The sequence below is a fragment of the Tamandua tetradactyla genome, chromosome 2 (genome assembly GCF_023851605.1).
Source record: "Tamandua tetradactyla isolate mTamTet1 chromosome 2, mTamTet1.pri, whole genome shotgun sequence".
Lineage (NCBI taxonomy): Eukaryota > Metazoa > Chordata > Mammalia > Pilosa > Myrmecophagidae > Tamandua > Tamandua tetradactyla.
In genome coordinates, this window is record NC_135328.1 from 47,993,009 (window position 1) to 48,015,044 (window position 22,036).

At 42.7% G+C, this 22,036-nt stretch overlaps 1 protein-coding gene, 1 long non-coding RNA gene and 1 other non-coding gene across 5 annotated transcripts in view; 2 read left to right on the top strand and 1 right to left on the bottom strand.

Moving 5' to 3' along the window:
* Positions 1–12,586, bottom strand: part of LOC143660056 (uncharacterized) — a 35,789-nt gene extending 23,203 nt beyond the window's left edge. The window contains exons 1-2 of the long non-coding RNA XR_013163826.1: positions 12,288–12,586; positions 7,756–7,882 (exon numbers count right to left, since the gene is read on the bottom strand). This is a non-coding gene — a long non-coding RNA (uncharacterized LOC143660056). The remainder of the gene's footprint in view (positions 1–7,755; positions 7,883–12,287) is intronic.
* A 3,252-nt stretch (positions 12,587–15,838) lies between these two features.
* Positions 15,839–15,944, top strand: LOC143675288 (U6 spliceosomal RNA). The gene has a single exon (XR_013171525.1). It is a non-coding gene; the product is annotated as a U6 spliceosomal RNA (small nuclear RNA).
* Positions 15,945–18,363: 2,419 nt separating this feature from the next.
* PBX3 (PBX homeobox 3) overlaps positions 18,364–22,036 on the top strand; it is a 276,187-nt gene continuing 272,514 nt past the window's right edge. For all 3 annotated transcript variants that reach the window (XM_077145083.1, XM_077145059.1, XM_077145073.1), the window contains exons 1-2: positions 18,364–18,615; positions 19,556–19,629. In XM_077145083.1, the coding sequence (XP_077001198.1) occupies positions 18,416–18,615; positions 19,556–19,629 (274 nt within the window). In that variant the 5' untranslated portion in view covers positions 18,364–18,415. The remainder of the gene's footprint in view (positions 18,616–19,555; positions 19,630–22,036) is intronic.

Genomic DNA, 22,036 nt, shown 5'->3' on the forward strand with positions numbered 1-22,036 from the left:
TTGACAGATGTGGCACTGATCTTTAGCCAAAGAACTCTCTGGAACCACTTAAAAGATTCTGTGGACTGCTTGTGTCTGTGGGCTGCAATGTTGATGGCCACCACACACGTAACACCATGGATGACATCAACACTGGTACAGTAGGATACCCAGCTAGTTATAAACTAGAAAGGAAAATATTTCAATAAAGGATGATATGACAGCCACATAATAATAATCATAATCATCATAATAAAATACCTAGAGACTAAGATGGTTTCTAACTGGAAGGGGTTGATGGTACACAAAACACCATCAACAAGTTTTCCTATACTGTTTTATTATTTTTTCTCATTTGATGTAGATTATTTTATTATTTTATTTCTAAATAAAATTGTGCACAGAGATTAAAGGTAAAATAATACTAAAAGACTTATGGCACAAAGCTCTCATGTATTTTCTGTTGCTTTTCCTCCCTGATTCTAGTCCTGAGGGGATGTGCTTTGGCTATTATGCTGTGAAAATTTTTTCAAGGCCCAGGTTAGTCCCTTTCTATTTTCTTTTACAAAGATGGTGATAATTCATTCCACAATATTTATTTTAAGAAGAATAATTACTGCCAGAGATAAATGAAAAAGCACTATCTCAACCTTGCACTTCCTTTTTCTATATTTAAGATTTTATTTTTTATGAAAGTTGCACGCAAGATTAGTTTGAAATGCCAAGTAGTTTTAACTAGGTCTGGTGCCTGCTACACCACAGCAAATCTGTCCTCAAGAAATGAGGGAAAATCGCAACCATTTTGCACTGACATGAGAATCCCTGTGGTGCAGGATCGCTCGGCAGCATCTGCTTCTTCCTCTCTTAGACACAAAGCGGGCAGAATCAACTTTATAAATCCTATTACAAAAATGGGCATCTTTCCCCCAAAGTGTGCATAAGAATGCATGCTTTCTGTGAACATCTGAGTTGAGTGATGAAATACCAAATGAAGCACATTTTTTATTTCTTGTACTTTGAATAGGGTATGAGAAAGAACGCATTTCCTTTTTAGTTGGATCCTAAGACAGGGCCAAATACCTAAGGAAATGCTCACACATCTCACAGTGCAAGTTGACATGAAAGACTTTGCTCTCTCTTGAGCAAAAAAAAAAAAGAAAAAACAACTCAAAGCCTTTCACTACGTGATTGAAAGTGCCAGGGCTCCTCGGTTACTGGATAATATGTAGTGGTTTTCATTGTGAGGGCTGAACAGGGTACACACATGTCCTACTCAGTACAAAATCACCACAACTACCCAGGAGGATCGACCCAAACTAGGCATGCTAGATCCGATAGCGGCATCATTTTAAGTGATTGGGCTATTGTTCTAACTAAGATGCTAAAGATCCTTAAGGTGATTTTTGTCCCACTGATTTTATGGTCCAAAATTCACTTTTTAGTTTTCATTATCTAAGTGTACAAGATGCGACATAGGATTTGAATATTTTTAAAATTAATTGCATTGTAAATCAAACATATTTCCGTGGAATGCACTTACTCATCATTAGCATGCGAGAATTTCCAGTAAAATATCTTCAGTATTATTTTTATTATTAACATATTTACACTGTCACTCGAGCCCTGCACCCTTTGTGAATCTGTTTTTTAAATAAATATGACCTGATACCAGAGTGATTGGTGCAATAAAAATGTATGATGTGAAATTAATCAAATATGGTTGGGTTCAATTTATAAGGGACACATTAAGAAAAATTATTTCTTGTTCGGGTATGCCACTCTAGTGAATCAAACAGCTGCGTAAATTTCAGCAAGATACATGTAAAATCCATTCATTCAACAAACATTTATTATACGTTTACTGTGCATTTATATGTGCATATATACTGTGCATTTACATCATGGGGGATAAAATCAAGCTAAGCAAACAAGAAATTCACACTGAAACAACTGAGGACTATAAGTAGCTGCATAATTGTGGAATATATGTTGAATATCTAAGGATTCCAGAAACAAAAGCTCATGTAGCAGCACTGGTTAAGGGTGTGGGCTTCTGGATTTATTTGTTTTTTCAGGAAGTAGCCATTAATTTTTGTGTGAAAAAACAAGAGCAGAGAGGCATGATTCATTGTGAATATAGGTTTCATATTATGTATATGTGAAGGAGATAAATTTCTAATGCAATAAAATAAAGAGAATTTTAAAAAAACCTGGCTTGGTCTCTAGAGTCAGTTACACAAATCTCAGCTTTGAAACTTACTAACTGGGTAACCTTTAGCAAATTCTTTCATTTGTTGAACATCAGTTTTCTTATTTGGAATATGGAGATGATGCTATCTTCTTCATAGGGTTGTTCTGATGATTAAATGAGATAATGTCCATATTAAACACCCACTGAACATATTGTCTCCATGGGCTTGGGAATAGTCAAAGAAGCTATCGCTGGGCATTATTTTTGCTGAAGTTAGTGGCACAGATGAATTGTCAGAGACTACATTCTAGGTGGAGGAGACAGCATGAACAAAGGTTGGAAGATAGGACTGGGCACCAAGTATTCCAGTCACCTCTAGGGATGGGGCCCTGCTTTCTTACTACTAGCGTAAGTTTAGTAGAAACAAGCCAAGTAGTTGCCAGAGGAGCAGGTAAGAAGACTTGAGGACAATAGCCCTACCCTCAAGTGGCTTAAAAATGATGAGTTTCTCAAGAGATTAGCAGGAAGCATCCATGAAGAATACCTGCAATCCCCAAGCGTTAATGGGACGGAACACGGGACCTAACACTGTCAGCATCTTGAGGGCCAGGACTTCTGTCTTATTTGTCACGGTGCCTACTGCTTAGCACAGGAAATCTATCTCTTCTTGATGAATGAGAGAATAAATGCCTCTGTCCTGTAAAATGCAAATAATCTCATTTAGCCATTTGCTGGGTAACCTCAATCTCCCTATGCCTCCAAATATTTCCTCAACCAAAAAATGGGTGAAAAGTAACTATTGAGCTCACAGTGCTGTTATGAAGATCAATTGTGTTAATATTTATAAAGTGCTGAGAGCAGTGCCTGGCACATAGTCAGTTCCCTATTAGTATATATTAAATAAAATAAATATCAATGTTAAAGAGGTGTTTTTGAAGGTTAAATAAGAGGAAGGGGTGAAAAAAGAAACTGCCAGCCATGTAATGAAGCCCCACCTCAAGTGAACTCAGTGGTACCTAGCCCTGGTCCTACCAGTATCTGAAGGATCTAGGATTTGTCTTCTGCTTGAGCCCAGCATGCAGTGAACTTGGAGGAGCCCTGGACTTGCCTGTCCACCTGCTGTCATTCCCCTCCCCGACACTCCTAGTACCAGATCATGCCCTTGGCTCAAAGATCTGATCAGAGCCCCATGCTCTGCCCACCTTAGCCTGCTCTAGGGTCCTGCACAACTATACCATGCTTTCATACACACTGCCAATGGCTGAAATCTTGCTTCTATTGAGATAGAATATCTCCCCACATACCTTTTGCCCCCTTTTACCTTGGAATTAAAATGCTGTATCCTCTTGGAAGGATCTCCTCTATGAAGCTCACTCCTTCCTGGAAATCCTGTCGTCCCCACCCACCAGAGAGGACCCCTTGGCTATCAGTGTAGGGTGGTATGGACAGGGCCTCACCATGCCCATTGGACATTATTGTTCAGACAGCTACTGACCCTCCGTGGGACCAGTGCTCCAGCCTAATCAGCCTGGTGTGTCTGAGCTTTGCCACTCAGTAGTTCATTCATCTGTTCATTAATTTATTCACCTATTCATTCAATAAACAGTAACTCAGTTCTTCAGTTCTGTGCCCAGCAGAGGAGGCTGGAGACACTGTGATTATTCAGAGTGTACTCTACTAGGAGAGTTCTCAGCCAAGTCAGGGAGAGATCTAAATGACAACATGGGATAGTAAGTACGAAAATAGAAATGTGTACAAGGCAGGAGTGAAAAGGGAGAGATTTATTCTTATCTGAGAGAGTCAGGAAAGGGTTCCCAGGAACAGTGATGTCTGAGATGGATTTTTAAGGAGAAATAGGATAAGATCAGAAGTCATTTCAGATTGAGCAGTGAAAAGAAACAGTGGGATGAAAGAGCGAAGAACAAGGGTTGTAATATAAGGTGGGAGAGAAGCCTGGAGAGTTGAACAGAGACAGACCTTGGAGGGAGTTGAACCTGGGGCCAAGCAGCTTAAACTTTATTCTTTTGATAAATGAAAGGAATGAGGTAGACCCTAGGTTGTGCCTTCCCCCTTCACTGAGGGGCTTGTTTCCCTGGGTGCTGGGAATGCCGTTGGAAGGCAGCCGTCAGCTATCAGCCCCCTCTAGAGATTGCTTCCCTGAAGACAGACTCCTCACCTGGAAAAGCAATCACATCCTATAACTGATGGATGCAGAATTTAAAGAGTATAAACTGTATAAAGGCCCAGCCATCGTGGCCCAACTCAAGACAACTCTGAAGGGCCATTCTGACCCCAGAGTTTGTTCCAGGGCCAGCTGAGGCCATCACTGGATCTGTATTAAAGCTCAACTTCTCCCCCTGCCCCCTACTCCCTGCTTCCTTCCCCTCTCTTCCACAAATATTGGTACCAAGCTAGGGTTGCAAAACACAAACAAACAAAAATAGGATGTATAATTAAATTTGAATGTCAGATAAGCAATAAAGAAATGTTTACTATAACTATGTCCCATGAAATATTTGGGAAACACTTATACTAAAAATGTATTTGTTGCTGTTTATCTGAAATTCAATTTTAATTGGGCATTCTATACTTTGTCTGGTAACTCAAACAAGGGACCCCCTGATAAATTAATAGCCTGCATGCTATACTCTTGCTTAGTATCTATTTCCCTGAGAATCCAATCCATATCAAGAAACCTAAAAGCTTTAAGACTAGAGTTTCAGAATGATCATTTTGGTGACAAGTGGAGGATGGATTGATGGATGAAGGTGAGGAGGTAGGAATCCAGTGGGAAGCTCTGATAAAAGCCTGACCTTAGAAAGGTAGAGGGAGAAAGTAAGAGAGGCTGAACTCTGGAAATATTCAGTAGGTAGGATTCTAGTTTTATGTGAATAAACAAAACAGGAGACTGAACTACATAATCAAAACTTTGTATAAAACAAAAGTTCATGCATAAGCAAAAAAAGACTCAAGTGAAATATTCTAAAATGCTACAGAATTTTTCTTTAGATAGTAGGATGTGGGTGACATGAATCCAAGAATCTTGTTTTAGATAAATTAAATTCCAGATAACTGGGCTAATTTGCATATATGGTTACTGAACTTTTGTGGGTAATACTTGAGTTGTGGATAAGGAAAAAAGTACCTAAGGACAGAAGGTTAAAAAAGGCCGGGGAAGTTCTGATTTTCAAAAGAGCAAGTAGAGGCATTTCATAAATGTTGAGCTTGAACATACGTAACATTATTTTCCTTTTTTTTTATATTGAGATATAATTTACATACCATAAAACCCATGCTTTAAAAATGTACATCAGGTAACATTTTAGAATGAATTACTGGAAATGATTTTGTGAGCACTTACAAAAGAAATATTGATGTTAGGATCTGGCACCAGAGTACTAAGCATTTTATTTATTTATTTATTTATTTATTTATTTTGCCTGGGCAGGCACCAGGAATCGAACCTGGGTCTCCGGCATGGCAAGCAAGAACTCTGACACTGAGCCACCATGGCCCACCCATATATACATATATATATATATATATGTATGTTGTTGTTTTTTAACAAATGTTTGTATAGTGTTTGCTTTATCCTAGGCACTGTTGAAAGCGGTTAACAAATAATAGCTCATTTCATCCTTATAGCAACTAGGGAGTAGATAATATCTCTATTTTATAGATGAACAGATTGAGCTAAGAGAGTTTAAGTAGCTCACCCAAGGTCATATAGCTCGTAAGGGGAGAAGCCAGTATTCAAATCCTACAAGTCTAGCTCAGGAGTCTGCTCTTAACCAGTTGCATTTCCTTTTCTGACAGGATTACTGTACTGATACAAAAGAGTGAAATTGTAGAAATAAACACTCTGTGTTCAGCAAAGCATCTGATAACATCCCAAGAAATTCTTCTGAATAATATGAACATATGGACAATATGGGAAAAGATGGGCTTAATAAGAATGTGCTTGTAATAGTAGATTCAACGAGTGCTGATTAACAGGTCCTTATTACCCTGTCTTGTTCAATAGTTTCATCAATATCCTTAAAAGAAGGTGACTGCACCTAAGGCACAAAGAGTGGCAAGTTACAGGACCCAACCACACAGACGGGAGACCACCAGGTCCTTTCTTCCTCCTCTCCAGTCTGATCCTTCAACATTTGCTTCTTGCATAAATGTCTCTCTCCCAACCAGGAAGTGTGTTTGTTTTCACCTTTATCACCTAGGCAATCCTGTTGACTAAGGCCACTCCTGCCCAGGTATGGATCTCATCCCTCTACTTTCATCTCCATCTCTACTGCTGCAGGCTCCTACCCATGAGGTATTTAAACCTTCTTAACCCCACATTACCTATCAGCTCCTGCTCTCCTACTCTCCTTTCCTTTACAGTTGAATTACTCCAAAGTGCTGTCTATCCTGTCTGCAGTCCTCCCCACCTTCATCCTCCCAACTCAACTAAAATGGTCCTCACTGGGGCTCATTAGACACAGTGGACACTTGTTAGATCATAACTTAGTTGAACTACTGATTTCGATCTTCTTCTTGAAATACTGGTTCCTATGCTGCCACTTCCTCCTGGCCTTTCTTCCATACTGAAGTCTCCTTTTTGGCTCCTTTTTTCTTCATCTATCTATGAATTATTGGTGTTCCTCGAGGCTCTGATGTGGACCTTTGTTTTTTTGACTTCTCATACTCTTCCTGGGTGATCTCATTATTCCATTTCTACTGCTGATACCATTGAGATGTTAATGATCCTAAATCTCTTTCTAGCCCTGTCCTCTCTCCTGAGCTTGAGACTCACAACATTCTGTCGGACATCTCCTACTGGTTGTGTCACAAGTGTCACTTGCTCATCATGACAAAACTGAACACATCACCTTCTCCTCAAACCTTCAGCTACTTCCTCTCAGTGTCTCTGCTTCTACTCTTCCCCAATTTTTCTCACCCAAATTCCTTAGGACCTCTGTGTTAACTGACATCCCACAAGCTGTATCCTCTAGACTAATACTTTTCACTAATTCCTGGCTCAGATGATCTCACTCAAATTAAGTCATCTGTAGGGAACCAGGTTGTGGTGACCCAGTTAAGACAGAGGGGATCTTGAATGATTCCTTAACACCATGGGAACAAGAAATTTGAAGACCTTCAGTACCCTGGGAGCTGTCAAGCTGTCTCTAACCCCAACCCTCCAGTCAGTGCTATCTGTTGCTCTGCTTGTAAGTGGCCTTCTCTGTTTCCCCCTAGACGGTTGGCTAAACATGATTGTCCCACAGGCCTGGAGGTTATTCAAGTAGCCAGAAAACAAATCTATGTCTTTCAGGTACAGCAGCAAGTTCCCAGAAAAGAGACCAATTTGTTCATTCCTGGACAGGTGCTTATCCCTAGTCTAATGAGCTAAGGCTAGGAAGGTTGTGCTGTGTGGCACAAAATATGGCTATGGGAACTCAGGGCATGAGTGTGAGGTTCTCAGAGGAAACGGGATCTTGGGTTGGACAACTATCCAAGATGTGACTTTTACAGCCCCAAATAATCAGATATCCAAAAATTCCCAGGGACTACAAAAGTTTTAGACAAATAACCTCTTTACTTACCTATCTTATGGTTTTGTGAAGCATCCCTTTACTTATTTCACCTTGCTCTGTTTTCCATCTTATCGTGCTCATGAATAGTAACATGGTCAGAAGAATATCATGAGGAAAATATCCTGGAAGATTATTTCTAAAAGACAAAATCATAAATATACATTTGAATCAGTACTTTCCCTATAATACAAAGTTATTAATTATAATCACAAAATAAAAGGCCTTTTGAGTAAATTTTACTTGTTTTTGCATTTAAATGTGACCTAGGAATTCAGAATGAAGAGATAATCAAAAGTATCATTTAGTTGCTTCTGACAAAAGGTAATTTATAACCTATGCATAAGTTCTTAGGAAATAATATCACCAGGAAATCTTTGATGGCCCCCTATGGGAAAAAAAATTTTGAACATTTATTTTCAGATCAGCATATTATAGCATACTTCTTAAAGAAACTTTTACTTTAAATCAGTTTTATTGTAAGCCTAGAAAAGAAACAGGACTGGGAGATGAACCGAGTGTTGACAAGAAGCTGGTGAGAGAAAATAAATATACTGTGGGACCTCTTGTTTTTAAGAGATGAAACTCTGGATTTATGCACCAGCTGAAAAAAAATCTCTCTAGGCATACTGTTCAGCAGCTATTTGGATTTTGTCTGAACTTTTTAGTATGTTTCAAAAAAAGCAGAGTCCTTTGTTTCAAGATAGTGATTTTTTGATATCCTATATATTCATTTATTTAGAAAATATTTTCTAAGCATCAATTACATGCTAGATATTGTTTGGGATATAAAGTTGAACATCAAAAGGCCATTTCTTCAAGGAGCATAGAAAGCACCATATGTTCTTAGAAGCTATATTAAAGGATTACATTTATAAGAACCCAAGTGATATTGAGGACATAAAACAGGAGTATTTACTCCCTCTAGGGACTTAGAAAGGCTTCCTTAAGTTGGCACTTGAGTTAGAAGGTAATGTGTATGGTGGAAAGAGTCCAGAAGTTCCAGGCCCCACCAGACTCCCTCTCAGTAATGGAGTGGCCTTGGTCAAGTGACAGTGCTTCTAGAGGCAAAGGAGCACGGGCTTTAGTCACAAGGATGCTAAGCCGGATGTTCTGTTTGAATCCCAGTTCATTTGCCAGTCATATGAACTTGGTCAAGTTATTTGATATGTTTTAGTCTCTGTTTTTTCAATTATAAGTGGGGATTTAATACCCTATAGGATTGTTATGAAGATTTGTTTAGATGTAGCGTGTGAAACCATTAGTACACTACCTAGCACATACTAAGTGCTACGTGTCAGTAGCTCTTATTTTGTGAACCTTAACTGTAAAATGGAGTTCGTATTAACCGTCTTACTTTATTTTAAAAATCGATTGGGATACTGCATGTGAAAGATCTTCAGGCAGAAGCTAAACAGCAACACTGAAGAGGGATAAGATTTGGACATGTATTCCAGTTGGAGGGAACAGCATGATCAAAGCGATGGAAACCAAAAAGTGCAGGAGCATTAGGATTGATTTTAACATTGAGTGTATGGAGGAGAGTAGTGAGAAATCAGCCTGGATGGTTCATGGAGGGCCTTGGAGGCTTGGCTGAGAATCATGTTGTAGAAGCAGAGTCTGTGTAATGTAAACGGGAGAGAGAGGGGATTGTGCCATGCTTTGATTTGGCATTGAGCATCACATTGGGAAGGTGTGTAGGCAGCCTCCACGATGGTTCCTAGTGATCCCTATGATCCTGATATTCATACCCTGTGTAATATCCTCTTCTTGAGTGTGGGCTGGATGTAGTAGCTTACTTCTACTGAAAGAACACAACAAAAGAGATAGGATGTCACTTCTGAGATTAGGTTGCAAAAAGACTAACTTTGTCTTGCCCTCTGTGCTGGCTTGAAACTGTTATGTACTAAAGTGGGAGGAGGGGAAGAATAAGAAACTGCTATGTACCCTGTAAAAGTCATGCTCTTTTAATCCAATCTTGTGGGTAAAAACTTATTGTGGGTGGGATCATTTGATTAGGTTGTTCCCATGGAGATGCGCCCCACCCATTCAAGGTGGGTCTTAATTAGTTTAGCGGAGTTGTTAAGAGAGCTCATGGAGAGAGAGAGCACTCAGAGCTGACGCAGAGAGCAGAGAGATGAAACCAAGACATAGACATTTGGAGAAGCTAGCTACCTGAGCTGAAGAGATGAAACCTAGAGTCTGCCCCAGAGGAGGTAAGTGAGGAACCACAGATGATTAGAGTGAAATCCACTGGAAACCAGAGCTAAGAGAGCGATTTGAAACCAGAAGCTGGGAGAGAAGAATAGCAAACATTGCCATGTGTCTTCCCATGTGACAGAGAAAAACCCCTGACGCCATAGGCCTTTCTTCAGAGTCAAGCTATCTTTCTCTGGATGCCTTAATTTGGACATTTCATAGCCTTAGGACTGTGAATTTGTAACCTAATAAATCCCCTTTGAAAAAGCTAATCCATTTCTGGTATATTGCATTCTGGCAGCTTTGGCAAACTGAAACATCCTCTCTTGTTCTCTCTTCTGCTCTGATGGAAGCCTCTGCCATGCGGTGAGTTGTCCTATGAAGAGGTTCCACAGGTCAAGGAACTGATGTCTCTAGCTAACAATCAGTGAGGATCTGAAGCATCCCAATACCCACATGAATGAGCTGGGAAGTGGCTCTTCCCCAGGTGAGCCTTGAGATGACTATAGCTTTGGGTGTCATCTGATTGCAGCCTCGTGAGAGACCCTAAGCCTAAAGAACCCAGCTAAGATTTGTCCAGATTCCTGACTCACAAAAATTGTCAGATAATATTTGTTGTTTTAAGCCAAGTTTCTTTTCAATTAGAAAAGTTGCAGGCTTACAGAAACATCATGCATAAAATACAGAGTTCCCATAAATCACCCTATTATTAACAGTTTGCCTTAGTATATATTTGTTATAATTGAGGAAAGAACGTTTTTATGATTGTACTATTAGCTATAGTCCATTTTGTATTTTATTATATTAGGGATCACTGTTTGTATTGTACAATCCCACGGTTGTTGCTTTTTTTTTTAAAAAAGGTGTCCTTTTGAATGCATTCAAATATATACTTCAGTGCTATTAATTACATTCACAATGTTTTGGGATAGTTATTACACAGCAATAGATTACTAACACAAAGGGGTTAATGGTGAGTTTGAAGCACTGTGTAGTCCAGTTGGTTATGGTACCTTGGGAATTGTGAGAATGAAGTATGAGCTGGAGATAGAGATTTCATGACTGGCTGAGGGTTGAGTAAACAAGATTGCTCAGAGTAAAAGGGTAGGAAGAAGAAAGAAATAGAAAAGTAATAGGAAGACAAGAGAAGAGGATGAAGAGGAGAAGATGAAGAAGGAAAGGTAGAAAAGAGAGGCAGAAGAAATAGGAAGCTAAAGAGAAAAGGAAAGAAAGAGGAGGAAGAGGAGACTAGGGAACTGAAAACTGAACCTCAGGAAGTAGAGGATTGGGAAGTTAAGATCTGAGATTTACCTTTCTCAGCACTGGTGTGTATCTATTCTTACAATTACTCAGTGTGCTGGTTTGAAAGGATGTATGGACCTTAGAAAAGCCATGTTTTAATCAAAATCCCATTTCGTAAAGGCAGAATAATCCCTATTCAATACTGTATGTTTGAAACTGTAATCAGATCATCTCCCTGGAGATGATTTAATTGAGAGTGGCTGTTAAACTGGATTAGGTGATGACATGTCTCCACCCATTTGGGTGGGTCTTCATTAGTTTCTGAAGTCCTATAAAAGAGGAAACATTTTGGAGAATGGGAGATTCAGAGAGAGCAGAGCAGAATGACATAGCCACGAGAAGTAGAAGTCCAATAACCAGTGACCTTTGGAGATGAAGAAGGAAAATGCCTCCCGGGGAGCTTCATGAAACAGGAAGCCAGGAGAAGAAGCTAGCAAATGACGCCGTGTTCACCATGTGCCCTTCCAGATGAGATAGGAACCCTGACTGTGTTCACCATGTACCTTTCCAGCTAAGAGAGAAACTGTGACTGTGTTCACCATGTGACTTCCACTAGAGAAAGAAACCCTGAATGTCATCGGTCTTCTTGAACCAAGGTATCTTTCCCTGGTTGCCTTAGATTGGACATATCTATAGACTTGTTTTAATTGGGATATTTTCTTGACCTTAGAACTGTAAACTAGCAACTTATTAAATTCCCCTTTCTAAAAGCCATTCTGTTTCTGGTATATTGCATTCTAGCAGCTAGCAAACTAGAACACTCAGTGTGGAGGGTCTTGATATGATTACTGCCATTTATGGATGAAAAAGCAGAGGAAAGTAACCTAATCAAGCAAGTCAAGGATTCAGTAAGTGGTGGAGCCAAGCTTCAAATACAAGTTTCTATGCTTCCAGATTCTGAGTTTTTAGCCACTGGGCTGTATGCAGTACCCGCTACTGTATTCTTTGTTAGACCCTGGCTACCTTATTAGTGAGCATTGGGTTTGGGTGCGTATACTGAAAAAAGCGTATAGCAGTGGTTTAAATAAGATAGGTTTACATACCTCCATCAGTAAGAGATGCCAGAAGGAGGCATTCTAGGGCATCATCCCTTGGATGGAGGCTTCATTGTGTCATCAGGGCCCCAGGCTCTTAAATTTCTGCCTTGTTATCCCAGTATATGACCTCCATTCTCAAGGTCATTTCATGGTCCCAGATGACTGCTGGAACTCCAGCCATCAACTACAAGCTAGGAAGAGGAGGTAAAAGGCAAAAAGAAGCCATCTTAATTAGGTTAGCTCCCTTTAAGCAGTATTCTTAGAAGTCCCATATAATACTTTCATGTACATTATGAATTTCAGAAGTTAATCACATTGCTGAACTTCAAGAAGGGCTAGGATATGGTAATTCTTCTTAGCAGCAAGGTGTTCAAATAAAAAACTAAGATCGTGATACCAAGAGGAAAGGCTGTTGGGGAAGACAACCAGCTGTCTTTATCACAGTTTCCCTGATCTTCTTTTCTCCCCCTTACTCTTCTGTGAGAGCCCCTGCCCTGTGCCAGGCATGGTGCTAGGCTATTCTTCCTGCCATTCACCCTCCATCCTGCCATCCATTCTTTAAGTATTTATAGTGCCATATCAATTGGGTATGTGCTTCTCTTTGCTGCAATTAATAGAAAAACAAATAATGGGAACTTAAAAATAGGAATTAAAATTTCTCCCATAGCCAGAAACCAGGGTAAGCAATTGCCGGTTTGATTCAGATGTTCAGATGTTCAGTAATGTCTACAGGCACCCAGGCTTTCCCTATCTCTCTGCTCCACTTGCCATGCTTATCTTTTTAATAAAAATATTTTAATTAAAATAAAGATCACTTTTAGATTTACAGAAAAACTGTGAAGATAATATAGAGAGGTTCCCCCTCACCCCAAACTATTTCCCCTGTTATGAACAATTAATGGACCAATATTGATACATTATCACTAACTGTAGCCCATAGTTTACCAAATTTCCTTAGTTTTACCAAATATCTTTTTCTCTGTTAGTATATTACATTTGGTTGTCATGTCTCCTTAGGCTCCTCTTGGCTGTGACAGTTTCTCAGACATTCCTTATTTTTTATGACCTTGACAGTTGTGAGGAGTACTGACCAGATATCTTGTAGAAGTCCCTCAATTGGGGTCTCTCTAATGGGTTTCTCATGATTTGCCTGGGGTTATGGGTTTTTGGGAGGAAGACCATAGAGATAAACCACCTAAAAAATCTGTTGATTTTTATCCTCATGTCGTCACCTCATTATCACAAGATGGTTTCTCTTGCCACTCCAGAATCAGGACTACATTCAAAGGTAGAAGAAGGCAGAAGGAAGGAGAGAAGGGTCATGTCTGTCCTGTTTATTCATCAAAGTCACTCCATGCCCTGGCTCAGAAGGCAGAGAACAGGATGCTCATATTAGACTTGGATTTCAACTGGGTCTGAGCACATTGCCATCAGAATAAAATCAGGGTTCTATCAGCATGGTAGGAGATAGGCCAATGAATGGTAAGGAGGCAACTGACGGTGCCAGCTAAATGAGCCTACAATATATGAGACTGCACTACGCTGACTCACAGGAGGTAGGGTTTGGAGGCTTTCTGTCAAATCTTCCAGAAATTATGTATTCCAATATGTGTTTCTTTTTTATGGGACTCATCATGGAAAGGTGAACTGTTATTCAACTGATGCTGTGGTTACTCCATCAAACCCGATCTTAGAAGATGGACATTTGTCACATGCCAAAAGTGCTATCAACTACAAAGACCAGTTCTAAGGAGTCATTCCCAAAGTGATGGAGCAATGATATGTTTTGGAAATAAGCATTTAGTCAATTTCCCCAAAGTGACAACTTGGAACGTATATCACTTTCTTCTTCTTCTTTTAAATCATATCAGTCACTATATAGTCACATCTCAAAATATCTTGCCCTTGACATGCTTATGAACCAGATTAGAAAACTAACAGAGGTGAATTCAGAGCCAATAACATAGAACTATCTAGTATGGTGGCAAATTACGTATTACAGGCAATGTGACCTGAGAGAGTTTAGAGCAGATGAAGATTGGTAGGGGCAGGCATGAAGGAAAGCTTCAGAGAGGGGGGTCCATGAGAGATGGCCATGGAATATAACCTGACTGGATTTTTGTCTTTGCTTCCGTTCTCCACTGTAATGAGACCTGATTCCTCTAATACAGTTGTTTATCCTCTTTTTATTAAGCACCTGGTTACTTATTTTCATTGATTTACAGTTCATCTATAAGGCTTTGTGGTTTTTATTTAGTAATCTTGATTAAATGATTTCTTTGCCCAGTATTTTAGAGGGTGGGCTCACAATTCTAATTCAAGCTTCAGTACTGATTAATGTTGTGGTATTATACAAGCTTCTAAACTTCTCTGATTCTGTTTACTTAAATAATAATAATCCCACCCAGATAGGCTTCTTGTGAAATAAGGTGAAGCAAAGGAAACAGAGCAGAGTGCCCAGCCCTGAAAAAGTGCTCAATAATGGCATCTGCTGTGATAACCAACACAGGGATGGTAGAGGCAAAGATGATGTTAATATATACCCAGGGAAAGGGATGGGTGTGAGGGAGCACTTACTTGGGTTTCACCACTTTGCCACTGTTAACCTCTTATGAATGTACATTCACCCAAAGTAAATTACATTTCCCTTGACTTTTTAATAATCACTGCCTTAGGAACAGCAAAGATGGATTCAGGTACTTAGGGAGGTTCTTTTCTCTTCTCTGTGAAAGCATCAGCCGTGTGACTCAGATTGCTGAGTGGAGACAAGGCAGCATCCTACATGAAAAACTGGCAAGTGCACAAGAGATCTCGGAGCATCTGCAATTAGTCGACAGTGTTTATTGGGGCTTGGAAACCTATCTAAAATAATTTATGCTTTAAATCAATGACAGTTGTCAATGAGCCTGTGAGGGAATTCTTGCTTGGACTCTCTGGCTTTTACTGCAACTTACATTGATAGTAGCAAAAAGTGAAACCTCCCAAGCAGAAGGTCAATCTACTCCAATCAGTTAAAGTGGAATTACGGCATCAAGTTTACACATCACTGAATGACCATGGGTTTAGAGGTGTGTATGGTAAAATAGCTGCTAGTGTTAGGCATTTAACAAGACTATTTTTATTCCTAATTGCTGGCATTTGCTTAACTGTTTTCTTAATTCTAATTTATGTTTTTATGTTCTGGTTTGTTTACAGAGCCCATAGTTCCCAATTGCCTTTATTTGCTTAAATGTTTCTTTAATTTTATTTACATTTTTATATATGTTGCTTTTGCTTACATAACTCATTGTTTGGAATGGGCTAGAAATAACCATAAATCCCCATTGCTAATTAGCCTCATCCTCATGACTGATTAGTCAAGATTATGAGCCTAGAAGGAGGGCAGGCAGGGGAGGAGGCCTGATAGATAGTTACAGGATCATTGAATTTTAGAGTTGGAAGGCATCTTAGAGTTTAAGGCATCTTTCATATAGATTTCTGTAGTTTTACATCTTTAACGTGGAGAATTACAAAAGATTGTCATTGCTTTTGTCCTTTTAATAAAAAATAAGTAAGGGTGCTGCTTTGGCAGCACATTATACTAAAATTGGAATGATGCAGAGAAAATTAGCATGGCCCCTGCACAAAGATGACATGCAAATTCGCGGAGCATTAAAAAAAAGAAAAAAGTGAGGACTTGGTGACAGCTTTGAAAAACAAGTTAAGAATAAAGAGAGAACCCAATCAGGGATGACTGTGAGTAACCTATAATATGGGGCTTGAAAGTAGAATCAGAAATTTGACACATACCTGGGCTATAGAAGATCCAGGGATATTAACAAACCTGAGGGGGCTTCTTTCTGAGGTAAGTAAGCAGAATGGATTGTTTGGAACTTCCTCCTCAGCAGCTGTGCAGTTTGTAAGGATTTTAGCTTGCCTAACTGAAAGGTTAGCTATTAGCTTTGCAGTGGTAAGTCGTTAAAAGTACGCATATCATATGAAGGAAAGAATCTGGAGCTGAGAGGGCTACTTCTTTCATACTATGACTCCATCTGGCATTTAAAGAACTGCTTGTCTTAGATTAAACTCTACAGAATAAGAGCCATTTTTCATACCTTTGAACCAGTATTTTGATTTCAGGTAAGAGAGTTTATTGAGTTTGGGAACAGAACTTTTTTGAACCAGTGAGCCAAAGGATCCATCTAGGGTGAAATTCCCTGAATCCAAAATAGAGGAAATATGTTAAATCCCCTGCTTGGGAAATCAGGTTAAAGCAAGATCAAGTGTCCACCAGATGTGGTAGGTCCAGATCCCAAAACAGTGTGATGCTTTTAGTCATTTATTGACAGGGTAGAATGGAAGAAGTTGCATGATACATATGAAAAATCAGTGGCTGGAGTCACCAATATTAAATGATTCAGGGATATGGGGGAAAGTAGACAGGAGAAAAACAGTCTATTCCCAAACAAATGTATCTTTGGGGTAAAGAGCTCATTTCTGCAGCTTCAGTACATCTGAAAGCAGCTAAACACAAACACTGCCAAAGGAGTAGTCTATGAATTACCAGAAGTTGCAGTGTATAAAGGGTTGTAGGCCTTGAAATTAGTCCTGGACTTGGGCCTCTTTTTCTCCTCCCAAACCCTTTGACACATTCTGCTATGCTCCCCTTTCAAGAGAGAGTGTATGGTACTCAGATCCGCTCAGACTTCAAGTATACCCAGCGCCCATCTAACTGGTCACCCCCTGAGGGGCAGCAAAAGGCCCGCGCACTGGCGCCAACTCCGACTAAGCGCCTTCTCAGTTACTATAGTAATCGTGAGAGGGGCGGGGCCACCATCCGCTTTTTCACCATCACCGCCCAGGATATTTCGAACGCTCCAATTGGGACAGCCCTCTCATACCTCTGTCCCACCCCATTCGACTCCAAGCACGACGCGATTGGCCCGGGACACGCGGCTAGTACTCTGAGGGTACCACCAAAAGACGGCAAGAACGGAAAAGTGTACCAGGCTTGAAGCTCACGCGGCAGTTGCGGGGGAGCACACGGTTGGCTCCGAGCGAGTTGCTACGTGTTCCTACACGACACCCCCGACTCCCTACCACTAACATTAGGGGACTGGAGTCGGGGTGCGACTACAATGTTTGCGGGTCGGGATAATCGCAATGGACAAGGACGCGACCGCGTCGTGAGGATCCTGTGGCGCGCACCCAGGCGCTAAGGATCCGAGGCCAGAGGGGGCGGTTCGAACTCCATGGGTGGTGCCAGTGGCGGCGGCGGGAGGCGTAAGGCCCAATGAACACGCGCGCCGCCTCCGGAGGCGGAGCATACGGGTGCGCTCCCCCGCCCGCCCCGCTCGCCCCCGCCCCTCCCTCCGGGCGCTGGGGCCGCAGTGAGTGAGTGGCACTGGCAGCCTGTCAATCCCTCAGCCAAGCGGCCTTCGAGCCCGGTCCGCGGCGACTGCTGGCTGGGTGCGCTGTTCAGGCAGTGGCGGCGGCGACTTCTCCAGCCCCATCAATCCGCTGCCCGCTCGGCTGGCCGCGAAAGGACCCTCCATCGGGCTTCTAGTCCTTGTCGCGCTAGCCCGCTCGCTCCCAAACTTTCCTCCTCCGCCCCGTTCGCGTCCCTCGGCCCGTCCGCTGGCCTCATCCTCCGCGACCGCCCGCCGCCGCCGCTCCCTCCCCTGGGGCCGCTGAGGCGCGGATCCCGCCTGGCTGAGGCGGTGGCGGCGGCCAAAGGAGGGGAGTGCGCAGGCTGGCGCGGGGGGTGGCGGGCGTCCCAGCAACTCGGCCAGGGCTAAGGAGCAAGTTGCGCGGGGCCGCCCGGCGGGGCGCAGGACGACAAGGAGGCGGTGCGGCGGCCGCGTGAGGGCAGCGGACTCTGCTGCCTCCGCCACCGCCGCGGAACCCGGCGCTTCCGCCAGGCGCTTCTCCCCAGCCTCAGCGGCGGCGGAAGCCCAAGCCCAGGGCCGGTCCGCGCCGCCTCAGCCGCGGGCCCCGCCGGCCCGGCCGCCCCCTCCCGGCGCGGGTGGGGAGCGCGCGGCCGCCTCCCCCTCCCCCTCCCCCTCTTTCTTCTCCTCCCTCGCCGCCGCCGCCGCCGCCGCCTCAGCCTTCTCCTCAGCCGCCGCCGCCGCCCGCTCCCGCCCGCGCGCGGCGGGATGGACGATCAATCCAGGATGCTTCAGACTCTGGCCGGGGTGAACCTGGCCGGGCACTCGGTGCAGGGGGGCATGGCCCTACCGCCTCCCCCGCACGGCCACGAAGGGGCGGACGGCGACGGTAGGAAGCAGGACATCGGCGACATCCTCCACCAGATCATGACCATCACCGACCAGAGCCTGGACGAGGCGCAAGCAAAGTTGGTGTCGTCTCATTAAGCATCTTTTGTGTGCGTGCGGGAGCCGGGCCCGCGGCTGAGTCGCGACCCGGGGTGACGCTGGGGGCGGGGGTCTCAGTCCCCAGCGGGGAACTTTCTCCGAAAACCGGTCGCCCACCCTGGCCTCGGGGGCACTTGCCCGCGCTCCTCGACTCAGGCGGGAGTCGGAGAAAGTTGTTCTCGGGGTTTGGGACAGATTTGGTGCCGCGCGGATGTTTTGTCTTTCTTTCCTTTTCTTGTCCAGCCTTCTTGCAGCCCGGCCCCCTCCCAAGATTTAAACCTCCCGCCTGGACCCCGGTGCACACTGCTGGGAGAGAGGTCCGGGCTGCACTTGAGAGAAGTGCAACTTTCTCCTCGGGTCCTGAGCCCCAGCGCCCGGGGCTCGACCTGACCAAGGACGACCTTGCTGTGCGGGCGGTCACCTCAACCCCGGCGCGGGACGATGGGAGGCTCCCCGGCGGGTTCGGATGCGGCCGGCCAAGTTCTCCGGGAAGGGAGAGCCGCCCCGCAAACTTTGCCGAGCTGTCACCCGTCCGCTGTCCGTGGCCCGCCTGCGGGAGCAGCACCCGCTCTTCCCTCTACGGAGAGCTGACGCGGGAGCCTCTCCGCATCCGCCCTCTTCCTCGGGTCGCTGCTGCCTGTCCATGTATCAAGGCTCCCAGCGCGGGTTCGCGCCCTGCGGTCGCCCAGGCTGCTGCCTGCCGGGCAGATGAATCACGCTTCGTTCCAGCTCGAGCTTTCGCCAGAGCTTCCCGGCTGTCGCTAACTAGTCAACTTGAGTTTCTTGTTGACTTCCCATCGTTCAAAATAGCCTTTCAAAATAGAGGACCGGAATTAAGTCTTGGGTCTAACTTAAAGGAAGGCGCCATATTATTCCATAGGTGATGCTAATACCTTTGTGTTTTGCTATTTGTTTTTTTAGGAAACATGCTCTGAACTGTCACAGAATGAAACCCGCACTCTTCAGCGTTCTGTGTGAGATCAAAGAGAAAACAGGTAAGAAGCTGCGCCCCGCAGTGGGCCTGGAGACCCCTGAGGTGGGGTCGGAACTACTCCTTCGACTCTCCAGTTGAGAGCTGCTGCTTTTGGGCACCGCCATCTTTGATCATTCTCTCCTTCCCACCTCCTGATCTTGAGAAAAAAACTGCAATAAATCTGGTGTCGATTTCTCAGTTCTACTTCTGGTCTAAAATGAAGTGTAGACCCGGACGTGGCTGGGTCGCCATCCCCAGGCGGCGGCCCCTGGCTGCAGGCTGGGAGGGGGCCCAGAGAGCCAGCCACCCTCTCTGCTCCTTTCGCCTTGTTTGTGTGTCAGGTTTTAAAAGGAGCAACGGGAGACTGGATGCCAGGGAATGAGTCCCTGAGAAGCATCGCCGGAACTTTGTTTTACTTAGACAGCCTTCAGCATCAGTTCCACAGATAGAAGAATAGAGGCAATTGAAAAGACCCCAATAGCATGTTCTAATTAGTGTTTTTAGGTGAGAAAAATACTTTTGAGAAGTGAAGAAAGAGTAATGATGTATTTAGGCACATACACTATTGCATTTATTATGCTTGAAGTTATTGCATTGTAAATAGGCGTAATATATATTATAAAGTAGGAAAAGATCCTCAGATGCAGGTTGAACAGTTTTTGAAGTGTTCAAGGCAGGAATATATGAGTAGGAAGGTTTTACACAAGTGTTGGAATGAACACTACAGATACATATTACGCAAATTTTTGGCAATTCATTTCAATTTAACTTTCTTGTAAGACTTAGGCAATTGACAATGTTTTAGTCTCAATGTGATAGCAGTGGCTCCAGTGGAAATAGAGATTTAATTTAGATGCTCTTGTATGTGTTTGGCAACATCTGCCCTGTGTATGGCAAACAAATACATTAAACAATCTTTACTATTGAATATCTTTTTCTTTTTTTGGGTGTGTGTTGAATATATGGTATTTTAAGTTGCCATTTTTCAAGTTAAGCCAAAGAAGAAAAAGTTCAAGTCCAGAATATAGGAATATTTAAGTAATACTATTTAAAAGGTTTAATTTGATTGTGATTAAATTGATAGCATACCACAAATAACTGTTAGGTTGATAGGTGAGTTGCCTCCCTTTTAAACAAATTTTTCATCCTGCAATTCTGCTCTAATCCTAAAACTAATCAAGAAAAGACCATGAGTTTTTGCAGTCTATTAAGATATATGTTAAAGCCATAATTAACAGCAAATACTAAAAGAGCTTAAAGTGTGCTTTCCCTGTTTTTCATTCACGTGGCATGCATGGTTTCTTACTGTTGAGCAATTCTTTATAAAATGTGTTTTGCATTTGGAGAATCGTGGGCATTTTAAATTACCAACTTTTTTTTTGTGTTGATTTTTAGTTACCTTTAGAAAGCATTGTGATTTAAAATGGTAGATCATTTTTCTGACTATAAAATAAAATATTAAGCATTGAATCTTGGAAGATTCTTAGTATAGAGGCCTAAAAGTGCATAGTTCTCAGTAAATTATGTTGTTTAATGTCCAAGGGTTTTTTTGCTATCTGGGCTCCACTTCAGTTTCTGCTGACAGCTAAGCACTGGGGTATTGACTATGTTGTGAATATTAAGATTGATTCTACTTTGTACAGCATTATATTACTAGGGAGAGGGGGTTGGTACTTCTCCCCTTCTAGCCCCCTTCTCATGATTTATATTTATTTTTTTGTTTTTTTAAAGTTTTGACCTAGCCAGCTTGAGAACCAAACCTAGCAAACTGCTTTTCTTGTTTAGACATTTAACAGCAGACAGAATTCAGTTAGAAAGCATAAGTCCTCTAGTCGCTTTTTGCACAGGACTTAGCTACACCATTTTGAAAGGAAAATATAGTCAACCGCATGTCAAAGGTGAGTTACGAAAAAGAAACAAGTCTCTTCAAGAATCTTGGATTACTGGCAGAGAGAGCTATGGTAGGGCTATTGCTATTTAAAAAACAGGCAATAGCTGACAGGAAATTTTTGTGTTTTGAAAATTGTTTCTAAGGCTTTCAGTGATAACTTGTAAATTAGATCTTCTTTTTGTGCTTTGGCCATCGGAACCAAGTTTATGTGTTTCTCCTTTGTAAAAAGCCAACAGCCGACAGAGTAAAGGCGGCTGTCTGGGCAGAGGTATCTTCCTGCCAGCCCTCTCTAAGCTTGAGAGGGACAGGATTTAAGTACTAAGTGATTGATGGGGGTGAAGCTCTCTCTCCTCTCCTTTTTCCCCTTACTACCCATAGCTCCACCTCTCCAAAACTAATCTTAGAAGGAGACTGGGACTCTACTCAGAATCCTCAATTTTAAATAAAGACGGCTGTGTAGACATAAGTGCTACCAAAGCAAAGAAAGCGGGGCAGCAAATTTCAAAGCCCACCTCCCATCTGTTCCCACAGTCATGCT